The 13188-nt window shown below is 40.4% G+C and overlaps 1 protein-coding gene across 1 annotated transcript in view; it reads right to left on the bottom strand.

The window, feature by feature from the left end:
* The window catches only part of LOC136114625 (F-BAR domain only protein 2-like), a 142943-nt gene extending 130457 nt beyond the window's left edge, over nt 1-12486 (bottom strand). The window contains exon 1 of the mRNA XM_071801643.1: nt 12342-12486. Coding sequence (XP_071657744.1) covers nt 12342-12371 — 30 coding nt within the window. The 5' untranslated portion in view covers nt 12372-12486. The remainder of the gene's footprint in view (nt 1-12341) is intronic.
* Between the last annotated feature and the right edge of the window lie 702 nt (nt 12487-13188).

The following is a 13188-nucleotide window of genomic DNA, read 5'->3' as shown; positions in this document are numbered from 1 at the left end:
GTGACCAGAACGTGGTCTGTGGGCTGCGTGACTCCTGATTGATCGCTGCAGAAGCGATGGAGGAAGGATAGAGGATCCGACATCGTTGCAATGGACACCCAAAGAGGTGAGCAGCTGGGGGGCAAGAGGAGATGGGGCAGAATATATCTAAAGAAGAAGAAGAAATACTGTGGCTCCTCTCACAAATCCTCTCTATAAGAGGGGTGAAGTATGAGCAGAGTATGCTCAAAAGACTATTAATTTGGTGCAGAGGCAATGGGTTTCCTGTTGATCTGTTAGGAGCTTTTCAAATAGAGACTTGGGAAAAAGTGGGAACTGTGTTGTGGAAGGCAATCAGTCATGGTAAAAAAGATATTCTCAGCCTTGTAACCACCTGGAAACCGATAATTACTACACTGCAGCAACTAAAACCTGAAAAGACTGTTATGAGCATTAGTGACTCAAAACTTACACTTTGGGACGATATAGGGCAGAAATTATGGGATAAAGTCAGCAACGGAGATAAAGAAGCTAAATCATTAACAACTACATGGAAGCTTATAATTACCACCTTAAAAGAGTTCAAGGCTGAATGGTCAGCTGCTGCCAGAATTTTTGCAACTTTGCAGCCTGATAAGAATCCTGCAAGTCGCTGTGAAATTTACCCGGTTCGTGTCTTTGATACCCTCCCTACTCGATCCCCTGCTGTGCCTTCAGCACCCCAGATGGTAAAGCAGTCCAGGCCGGGGGGAGGAAAAATGCCAAGCGGGCAGCCTCCTAAACCATTGCCCAACACTGATGAGAACAACAAGTCCAGAGGATTGGAGTGGGACGATTTGCCGAAAGAACCTGTGAAAGCTGAGAATGCTAAGGTCGTAAACAAGTGTACTCTCAGTCCTTTTACCAATTTGTATCTGCCTTTACCGCCTTTTAACCCTCCAACTTCCACGAGAGAGCAGAAGGAGTCACTGGACAAGAACTGGACAAAACAACTGCATGAAAGATTACATCAGTTAACAGTGAATCCAGCAGTCGGCAATGTGGTCATGCTGATTGTGACAGCAAAGGGGATGCGCCTGGGGACTCAGGTTATACAAATAATTATGATGCTAGAAAATATTGGTGAGAATGTGCACTGTTCCGAACCCCCCTGTTACTAATGATTCTCCAGCACCATTCAAGTCCGTGTTATCTGATGACTCTGATGAGGGTCTGAAGCATTTTTTTTTTTTAAAGTTAAAACGAAAACAAGTATGTGTATGTGTTGCCTCGAGATCAGATAAAAACCATGAAAGACTCAAGCAAAATTAGACCTATGCAATGTAACAGCTATAGATCATTCAGGACGGAATGACAGGGACTCGTTGAAAGGGGCAGGTATTCCCCAACTCTTGGAACAGACACTAACTGGCACACGACAATTACAGGCGCTATTAGTTTCTGAAATTCTGAGACAGTCAACAGACCTCGCATATCAAGCTATGATAAAGGTGCCTGAAACCAACAAAGCAGCCAAATAATTTACAACTATTAATCAGGGTCCCAATGAGAATTACATGCAATTTATTGACCATCTTCAAGAGGCCATCAATAAGCAGGTTGAAAACTTAGAAGCTAAGGAAGCACTAATGTTGAAATTAGCAGTAGAGAATGCTAATGTTTGCTATCAATGTGTTATCTGCGGGTTTTACAGTACATATTACGTGCTTCTGTGTATTGCCCCTCTGAAAATCAAGCAGCTTGTCAGGAATGTGAGTTAATTTTTTGCTGGTTGTTGTTAGAATTGTTTCTTTGTGGTATAAGTACGCCGTAAAACTTTCTCCCCACTTTTCCCACTCACGCTGCAAGCAGCCCTGTGCTTCCCCCTCTCTCTCCCTCTTCTCATGGTTTTTACTTATGAGATGGGGTCAGGAATGACTGTTTTCAGTCGTGTCCCTAAGAAATCGGTATTGGGAGGTGTTTTAAAACATAGGAAAGCACTTGAAAATATGAGGAAGGAAGATCTTGTGAAATACTGTAATTAATGGTGGTTGCTGTATAAGTTAACTGATTGGGAAAAGTGTCCAGAGAAAAGAATCTTGAAGTATAACACCTTGTTGCAATTAATGTTGTTTTTAAGGCGAGAAGAGCAGGACAAAATAAATCTCTACAAAACATCATTAAATCATTTCAGACAGTTTTACAGGCGGAACAGTTTGACTTCAACAAGCTCAGAATTAACTGATAACACACAGGTCATAGAAAACTTGCTGAAGTCTGCAAGATGCTTTCCTCATTAACCTGTTTTCTTTGTAGGTATCTGTTTAAGCATATTACAGTTTAATAGGTCTTTGTCTGTTATATGGTACAGTAAGTTCATAGACTGTTAAGTAATGAGAATCCATGGACCTAAAATGTGCGTTTTGTGATAATACAGAAGATCATGAGTAATTTAGTTCTTTATTGTGTGAATGTGATGATAAGATTTTGTGTGTAGTAGCTGTTACTTTTCTTTCTAGCATGCTAGCTTTATTCCAATATCCAGACTTGCGCAACCCTGTGACAGACTGTGTCTCATCTCGATGTGCTGGATTTGGCTCTGTTGTATGCACACCAAGTAAAGAATCCTGGTTTTGGAATAGCAGTTGTAGCACCCCAGATGAGACACTGATAAAAGCTTTGCCCAGTCCAGCTTCCTGTGGCGACAGGGGTGCAGGTGCCGATGGGGCTCCAGTGCGCACTGACCTGTTTTGTCAGGGAGACCCGGCGGCACCTCTACCTGGCTGAGCAGTAAGCGGCCCAAAGGTGCAAAGCTAAAATCGAGATATTGTCTTGAATAAGTATAACTGTGATCTATCTGCATATTTCAACTTGGTATTTGGTTTTCATATCTGAGCTCAGTATTTTAGTTTGCATATATATATATATATATTTGATACCAAAAGAATTTTGTTTGGGGAGATAATTACAAAAAAGGTACCGGTTCCACTGCTAAAATACCACCTTGCTCCCCCTTAGGATGCATCCTTACACATTAGAGTAATTGCTTACATTGTTATCTAGTAATTTTGAGACCAGAAAAGAATTTAAACTGTTAAACTCTGATTCACATTGAAAAAAAAAAACCCAAACAAACAAAAAAACCACCTAAATGCTATGATGGATGTGAACTTGGTATTGTATGAGGTTGTATTTAAAAGCTGCTAGAATATGAACTCATTTGGATCTAGGAAAATGGAATAATGGATTGATGCTTAATATGCTGGTTTTTGACATTTGTAAATTGTAAAAGGTAAATGGGGATGAGGACTGTAACGACTGTTGAGCTAAATGGAATTGCGTATAGAGCGTATTATAGTTGGAATGAAATGGGAAAACAAAAAAGCAAAATATCCCAGGCCTGTGCTTGAATATAAATTTCAGGCCTGTGTCAAGCTGCAAGATAAACTCAGCTTATTTTGACTGAGGAGGTTGCCAGAGCCTCCCACTTTGTAGCAGTGATTACACCACCTGTGTGGCCTTGGCTACATCTGAACTGCAGCAAGAAGAGAAAGAAAAAATTAATGGATAAACCTGGTTGCTCACTGCTAAGCAGAGAAAGGGGGGGTTTTACTCCCCCTGCTCTGTTTTTTTTTTTTTTCCCTGAAGCATTGTCATCCATCCTTGTTGTGGCACCGTATTGCTTCTCGGCTTTGAATCAGGGGTTGTTGGTGCTGTTTCTTTTTGCTTCCATCTTGTTTCCTAGGTTTTGGCACATCTGGGGAGAGAGCTCATCATTTTACCTCCTTGCTGAAGTTGGTCTTTTCACACTGGTCAGCTTTGGGGGGTCAGAGTGCTCACTGCTTCTCGGTCAGAGTGGTACTGATTAGGGTGTGGAGTGGAGCCAGGTTGGTTTGATGTGGAGTTTGAACTGATTTGTTTTCATGCTGGGATGGAGATCTCGCCATCCCAGATGGGGGCGAGAGGGAGGTTTTATTCCCCCCAACCACCAATGTTACTGCTAGAGAACTGTCACACTGCATCAAGGAGTCTGACGGTGAAATTTAAAGGTATCACCAGCGGATCCATAGTTCTAACAAAGCTGGGAAATTAAAGCAAAAAAAAATTTTAACAGACTTATTCTGTGGTAACTAGTTGTAAGAGACTTCTTAGTAAATTCACCATGCTAGTTTTTGAGGTCATGGGAGAGAATGAAAGAAAGGCCGGTTTTTGAGACCAATGGAATGCCAAATTTGGAACCAAGTTTTAATACACGAATTCTTGTAGTTGCCAGAAAGCCCTATACCTCTCTTGGGTCAAGATTTGTTAAGTAAATTGTAAGCTCAAATAACATTTTCTGAGAATTCTGTTTAGTTGCATGTCCTACAAGAAGCTGCTTGGATGGTGCAGATCTGCTTGTGCAAGTGAGAAATCTCCAAGGAAATTTCAAATGCTGTATTTCCACTAGTATTAACAGCCAATGTTTCAATAAAGCAAACACTACACTGATAGAACTGAAACAGGACTTCGATCCGGTAAGGGAAAACAATATCCAGTAAACATGACAGCCAAAATGGAGTTAGAGACTTGGAAGAATAAATTTATGACAACCTTACAAGCTGACTGCATTTGATTGGACTTGCAGATTTGTCTGTTTATAGCTACAACATGGAAACAACTTGTGGATATTCTGGGACAGTATGATGAGATTGCCATCAGACTGATATATTGACTGTTACTCTGATCAAGAAATGCAGGGAATTAATTTATGTCTTAATAGGCCATGATCCTTTTGTCATATATGTACCATTTGTGATATTAAATTTTCATTTTTTTATTTGCAATCTACATCCCTGTAAATTGCACTAGCTGGTTTTCTTAACAGCACAGCTTTTGGCATCCATAAATGTAAACTGCTGCAGAACCTGCAAGTCTTTAACATCAGGTCACAGACCATACTTGTATCTGGTCTGATCCGACATACTCAAACCGTTTTTGTTCATAGTTCTGGGCAGTCTCATAAAGCTGTAGTGGTCTGGCGTGAAGATAACAATTGGCATCATTCTGCAAAAATTATTGAAGGTTCAACCCAATTAGCAGAACTTGGCGCAGCTTTACATTACTTAGAGCTTTTTAAGGAGGAACCTCTACATTTGATTTGTGATTTTGAGTACGTAGTCAAGGTCCAACGCACGTATCTGATTCCGAAATTTTTTTTTTTTTTTTTTTAAAACCAAAACAAAAAGGGGGAGAAGTAGGGAAGACACCACAAAACTGATTGTGGAAAGCACTGTATGTGACGAATCACTTATATCTAAGTGGTGCAGCCCAAAATTGCCCTGTGATGAAACACTTTGCAAGTATGACCCAAAAACATGCTAAATCAGAAAGAACCTACATTAGATATGGTCAAATCACTCGTTAATGGTCAATGGAAAAGGCCACATCAATTGATAACCTGGGGAAAAGGTTATGCTTGTGTCATTACAGGCTAAGGATCCAAGTGGATTCCCGCAAAATCGGTCAAGCCATGGCTGAATAAAGACAACAAAGATTTAACAGATGCAGATGGACAGGAGAGAGAGAAGTTGTGAGGACTCTTTCAGATGTAAACCGTTTATCCTAATTCAGCGTTATAGATGCTCACAGACCTGATGGTCTAGAAGCCTATTAGCAAGCAGGTGGTGTACCTTCTGTGGAGAATGGCAATTTGAACAAACAGCAGGAGGGCCAAAAGGGCGATATTACACTTAGATAGTCAATGCAAAAATGAGGCAAAATTATGAGACATTCCTACCATAGTATCTACTGCACTCCTTCTCCCTAGTCTAGCAGCTGGTAAAGCTTTAGGAGACATATCAAAGTTAAGGTACTGGTCTTCTAAACAGGCTAATCTAACTTCTGAGATACTAACTCAATTAATAGTAGATGTTGATGGTATTAGGCATGCTACTCTACAAAATCGCACAGTTATACATCTTTTACTTTTAACACTAGGTCGTGGTTGTGAAGAATTTGAGATAATGTGTTGTATTAACTTGTCTGATCCTACTGAATCTATTCATAGTACTTTAGACAAACTAAACCGGCACGTTACTGAGATTGTCATAGTAGAATTAGGGTTTGACAAATGGTTTAAAAGCTTGGGAATAGGTGGGTAGTTGTTTGATCTTATTAAATAAGGCTTAACTGCATTATATGTAATTGTAATTAAGTTGTTAATCATGTGATTATATGCTGCAGTGTATTTCAAAGATGATTCAGCATGCTGTAAACAAGGCCTGGCTGGTTCAAGAACAAAAAGGGGGATTTGTGGGAGATTTGAGGGATTTTCTTGAAGCTAATGTGTGGATGGGTTTCTATTAGATGGAGATTTGTTATTAAAGTAGCCAGGCCCAAAAGAATTTCAAGGCCACCTTGGAAAGCTGAAAACACGACATAAATCAACAGACCTATTAGCAGTGAGACTCGGGCGCATGGACAGCTTGTGAACATGGACAATATCCAGTCAGCTAATGCATGCTTCGAGTGTGGACGCGTGATCAGGAAATAACTGCATATATAAGGAGGCTTGTTTCTGTAATAAATGGCTTCACTTGAATTCATATTGGATTGCATGGAGTCCATGATTTTTCGCCCTCGCACCCCCTCCCTTCCGTGTGTACCAGTGGGGGAGGTTTTGCCTGTTTGGCTATGGGTCCACTGCAGACTGCACTTAGAATCAGCTATCTATCTCCTTCTCAGCCTCCCTAACATTACACAGTATTCTCACCACCTCCTGCTGCAGGAGATCCTCTGCCTGGGCACATGTTTTGCTGGCAGGTCTGCTGCCTGTCCATGCCCCAGGAGAAAAGTCTAGGCACTTCCTGCAGTCTGAGGTCTGCACTGCAGCCTCTCCCTTCAACAGCTCCATCTCTGTTGAGGCATCAGCTCCTGCTGGGGTAGATGGTGAAGATCCCCCAGCTGGAGCTGCAGTCTTTGCTCTCAGATGAGTGCCCACTATTCTGCCTTCAGAGTCAGGTAGGATGAGTGCCCTTGACCTGTGCAGATAGTCACAGAATGGTGCCTGGTTCCTGGGTTATGTGTACTTCAAGTCTCCCACTCAGCCAGTGGAATGCTCCTCTTCCGAAGAGTTGCCCTCCCACAAGAACTGCCACACTAACTGCTGCTTTGCAAAACAGTAGTGTGTGTTAAGCAGCAATTGGTCAAATCATGTTGTACCTGAACTCTTTGAAAGGTATAAGAACCCTGTGTAAAACCACATTCAGGGTGCCCCAATTTGAATGGGACACCTAACGCGCATGAATAAAGAATTATTCTTCTAATTCTATACTTTGCACCCTAGCCTCTCACCTCAGTCAGCACAAGTCAGTTGTGAAATTTTCATAACAATAAACACACCAGATAGTAGAGATGAGACATTCCATTCCCATTCAGAAGTGATTACCATCCACTGCTATGATAGACAGTGAAGTCACATGCAGATTCCTCCTGAAGTTGGATCTTGGAAAAAGAAGAATCTCTTATCATTTCTAATATCAGGTTAAATGCAACAGACTTCCACATCAGTTTGAAAGACCATTCTGAATGCCATTTCAGGGGTAAAACAACATCTGTTGAGGACAATCACATCATTACTCAAGCAAAAACAACTGTAAAACTGTATGAGAAAGCAAAATGTAAGCAGTCCCCTCTCCATATAGGCTCCATTTAATTACTTTCAAGTTCATTAGCAGTTTTCTCCTTTTTCCCTAGAGCTAACAAAATTCTCTTTAGAAGCTGGTGTTTTTGTTGAGGTTTCCCATTTTACACTACCATAAGAGAGCTCTGCTGTGGACATAGTCTAGATGTTTCCTGACAGCAACTCATAAGAGGAAACAAGACTTCAAAGACAAGTAAACACTTCACTTACATAAGGGAGGCATTACTGACCAAGTTTGCATACAAAATAAGAATCAGGGAAAAAAAGAGGGCAGACGGTCCTTCCATATCCCTTCATTGAGAACTAACTGCAATGATTTTGTCATGGAAATAAAAGTAACCCTGTCAGCAATTGTCAAGTCAGAATGCAGCATTTCCATGACTTGTATGTAACAGGAAACAGATTACAGGAACTCTATTTTACTAGATTACTTAATAGGCTTTGAAAAATGTTAAGAATAAGTTTGTGTTGTACATAAAAGACGATCCTGAATTAAAAACTTACGTTTGGTAAAACAGCCAAAAATTTCTGGGCAATCTGTGGCAGCATTTATTTCCTATGTTTCTAATCAAATTGTTGAAGTGGAAGCTCTGTGTACTTTGGACCAAAACCCTTCAACATTAACATCTATTGGTGTAAAAAGCTAATACTCTATATTATAGCTCTCTTTTTACCCAATGTAAACAAGTGCTTTTCAAATATTAAGGCAATTCTAAAGTCCCCATGACTGGTCAGATACTACTTGATGAGCTAGTGTGAGAAGCAAGAAGAGGACAGCTGCAAGTATTGTTTTCACAGAAAAACAGAGCAGATGAGACAATAAAAGGCACATGCAGTTCTCAAACACATTTTGATTTGGGTCAAACTTCAGAAGTTTGATGAGAGAAGTTCAAACAAAGTTTGTTTGTTTGTTTTTTCTTCCCCCAAATTCAGCAAGTAAAGAAACATTTAACAATAAGTGAACTACCATCATTTCAACTTATGCTTTAATAATGTGCATTAGCAGTGATTAAGCATACACAAGTATCCTTCACCCATATTCAACCCTTTAAATATGACCATATCACCACATTACACTACAGAAATAGAATGGACTGAGAAAAACTATACTTGTGATTATAAATTATTTAAGTCATAACCTGCTTAATCCTCTTCTTAAAATAGCCTATCAAGCCCACAACTTGTTTTCCAGGAAACAGGCAGACAAATATTCAAACTGCAAAATTTGGAAGTAGTACTCAACCATAAAAAGTTTAGGTCCCTAATTTACTTTAAATTGTCATAAAATGAAAACTGGATAATCTCCAACTGAAGTTTCCAAAGTCTAGTTAAACCTTACAACTGCCCACAGCAAACATGATATATAAATGAAATATGACCAAAAAAAAAAAAAAAAAAAAGAACCCTCTTGTTAGGTAAATGCTAAATAGGAAAAGACTATAAAAGAACAAATGTGAGAAAGAATCACTTGCTTCAATTTCTGGGGTGAGAACTGTAAAATTCGCATCCTTTGCCTCTTGTTTTGGTCAGGTCCAGAGAAGCTGTCCTGTAGCTAGTTAAGCTAGACTTAAAAGTATTACCCATACTATCCTGTCAGACAGAAGAATGAAAAAAACATACCCCTAGCCAACAGATTATGCATGCAGAAATCGTAACACAGATAAATCATTATGGCATACAAGTTCTTTTGGTAGAAAAATTTTGCTTGTATCAAATAAATTCCAGAGTTGTTCCAGAGTTACACCAATATGCCAAATAATAACCGCAGAAAATCCATTAATTGGGGGGGAAGCACAACTCCCTCATATAGGTGAAATAAAGTATTTGCTGAAACTAGGTACAACTTTTCAACAACTACAAGATTTGATTTATGCTGCTTAAAAGATAGCCTATTTAATAATTTACAAATTTTAGTGCAACAGAACAATAGAAACTGGGTGTACATTCTTGTAATTCTAAAAATGAAAGTTCACAGAATGGTTTGGGTTGAAAGGGACCTTAAAGACCATCTAGTTTCAATCCTCCTGCCATGGGCAGAGACACCTTCCACTAGACCATGTTGCTCAAAGCCCCATCCGACCTGGCCTTGAACACTCCCAGGGATGGGGCATCCACAGTTTCTCTGGGTAACCAGGTCCCAGTGCCTCACCACCCTCACGGTGAAGAATTTCTCCCTTGTATCTAATCTAAATCTACCCTATTTCAGTTTAATGCGATTAACCCTTGTCCTATCACTACATGCCCTTGTAGAAAGTCCCTCTCCAGCTTTCTGGTAAGTCCCCTTTAAGTACTGGAAGGCTGTTATAAGGTCTCCCCAGAGCCTTCTCTTCTCCAGGCTGAACAACCCCAACTCCCTCAGTCTGCCTTCATATGAGAGGTGCTCCAGCCCTCTGATCATCTTTGTGGCCCTCCTCTGGACTCACTCAACAGGTCCTTGTCCCTCTTATGTTGGGGGTCCCAGAGCTAGATGCAGTACTCCAGGTGGGGTCTCACAAGAGCAGAGGGGGACAATCACCTCCCTCAACATGCTGATCGTGCTTCTTTTGATGCAGCCCAGGATACGGTTGGCTTTCTGGGCTGCAAGCGCATACTGCCAGGTCGTGTTGAGCTTCGCATCAATCAACACCCCCAAATATTAACCAAAAGCAATCTTCTCTTTACTCACAAACTTAGAAAGACATATACTAGTCATTATGGTTTGTCCATTTGTATTATCAAATTCCTTTCATTCACCTAACTCCAGATAAATGTAAACTCCTTTTAGATGCTCTGACAAATATGACTATAATTTTGTTTAAACTGTTGCTGCTTGCTGCAGCTTCAAATAAGTAACATGTTTCATACTTTCCATCTAGGCAATTATTTAATGGACCCTCTATACATGAAAATATTCCTCTGGTGAATATTATGTTTTTATATTTTTGAAACCTAGTTAACAGTAATTTTCAATTACCAAGTCTTTGAAACAGCTACATAAAGTTGAGAACATAAAAAAAGTAGTCACTTAATGTTTATACTAGCAACATATCTTCTTCAGTTCTGAAAGTTTTGAAGAGTTTGAACATAAAAGCAACCTGGCAATTTCAATTTTTTTCTTCCAGCTTCAAGAAATTAAATAAAAATCAGCTCCAGAGAAGTTCTATGCATATGGAGAATAAATATTTTTATCTATACCTAGATAATTAGCAATATTTTTTGAACAAAAAGATGACAAGTTGCCAACTCATGCTAAATGCGCACACAGAGGAGAGGACTGATCAAATACTGCACAACAGCTCTCTTGAAACTAAACATCCAACTGTATGCCAAGCAGAAGAGTAGCACAGCATAAACATGTGAATGGAACTCCAGGTGGAAACATGACAAGTCTCATTATCACTCATATCACATAAGTGTGTATGAGAATATGTCTTACAGTTATTAGAGCAAGCCTCTTCACAAAGCTAAGATAATTAACCCTGGACACAGCCAGCCCTTACATATTACAAAAGAACTCGAAAATAAAGGAATCTTTCTCACTGCCGTTCTCAAAAATCTACAGGTAACATCAGCAACTAAAAAGATAAAATAAAAAGAATTTGTCAAAACCAATTTAAACACACATTTTTATATCCCAGAACTTCCACTTACCATGCATAGCATTACAATGAGACCAGTTTCAGCTATACATAGAACTTCCAAGAGTTGAAACAAATTAATTTAAAACAATTAACTGGCTTAAAAGTGGCTTATTTTGGCAGACCTGGAATGGTTTAATAGAATCACAATTAACAAGAGCATCACCTGCACCAGTCAACTTACAAATCAAACTTAGGAAGTGTTGCATAAGCTTTGACGTAAGTAATGCTAAGATAACAGTAAGTCAATGAGCATACACAAAGTGACAAAACCTAAGTAAATATAATGGAAATAACTTAGAAGAACACTTACTTCAGTGTTTCAGACCAGCTACAGTCACAATGAAGACAAGTTTAATTTCATACAAGGCTCAACAATTCAAATCCAGATTTTAAGTTTCTCTCCATGTATAGCTACCCAATTAAAAATATAAATATCTGCACAGAGATGACTGACAAACTATGTTTCTAAAACAGACTAGAAAGTCTGCTGTTTCTCTGGCTGGCTGCTGTTCAGGCTGTACCTTCTATCATACAGATGAGTTGTCAGTACAAAAGCATAAAATTCTGAGAAGCACCTTTGCTTTTGAATGATAAACTCCAAGTTGTTACATTTAGTGCCATTACCTCAAACAACTGCATTGTATGGGAAGCTTAACAAGAGAGATCGGGCTGCAGAAGCCCCATCTATGCACCACAGCGGCTGCAAGAGTAAGACCCTCTAGCAAAGGGTCTCCCACTCATATCTGCACATCCCTTGGCCCAGCAAACCCTCTCCCCCATCGTTTCTCCCTAACGGACCACCGAGCACTGCGCGAAACAGGAGCAGAGCGCTTCCCCCACGGCCCAGCGCGACCGAGACGAGTTAAGGCAAGCCCCAGCAGGCACAGGAAGACGCCACAGGAGGCACAAAGTGCCGCGAAGGGGCCGCGCTCCTGCGGCAAGGCCCAAGCCCAGTCCCCAGGGTGGCGTAAGAGTCGAGGCTGCTCCTGCGGAAAGTACGCCGGCTGCGCTGCACCGCACCGTACCGTGCCCTGCCTGCCCCACCCACAACACGGAGAAACCGGCCCACGGCACTTCCCTACCCAGAAGCTCTCCACGAAGTACGCCATCATTACGCCACCGCCCCGGCCCTCAGCGAGTCCAACCTCAGCCGCCGAGACGCAACAAAGGAAACGGGCGCCGCCGCAGCGCGCCACCCTTCCGTTACGATGCAACCACCTCCTTCCACACAGCTTCGCCACCCCCAACCCTGCGCATGTGCCCAGCTGCCGCCAGGCGCCGGGGCTCCTGCGCAGGCGCTTGTTCCCTTCCTCTTTGTGCTGTGAGATATTAGGTAAGGCATATAACAGAACATTTAAGTCATCCCTAAGAACATGATGTATCTTCCAACTTATGTCAAATTTATGTGGATTAAAGACTTCGATGAAAGCCAAATGGTTAGGAAAAATGTAATTCAAATGTTTACAAGACTATAGAATTTTAGAAGGCAAAAAAATATTAGGGCAAACTTAAGACAGCCAAATTAGTATTATTTATATCAATATAAGTCAGCGTGATTCATTATGCATTATGAAATTTCAAGCTTTACCAATGATATGTTCATGGAAGATGAACAATATCATTCTTAATTGGAATAACAATTGCTGGTAACTGGCTGTACCTTTAGTACACCACTTCCTGTTCCAAGGTAACTTTAGGAGTTCCTTTCTTTCTAGCAACATTCTCCCAAAGTTTCAGGATATGCAAAGTTTGCTAAATTGCCAATGCTAGGACAGAGAAAACTTCTGGACTACTTTCATAACCAAAACATCTTTAAAAGTTCCAAGACTGTTAAATCTGGATCTCTCTCTTTTGTAATAGGAGTAAGCATGTGTACTGTAATTCTAAACAATAACAACATACTATAGGACTACATTACAGAAAAAACTA

Source organism: Patagioenas fasciata, chromosome W (assembly GCF_037038585.1).
Source record: "Patagioenas fasciata isolate bPatFas1 chromosome W, bPatFas1.hap1, whole genome shotgun sequence".
Classification (NCBI taxonomy): Eukaryota; Metazoa; Chordata; class Aves; order Columbiformes; family Columbidae; genus Patagioenas; species Patagioenas fasciata.
This window is presented reverse-complemented; position numbering and strand designations above follow the sequence as displayed.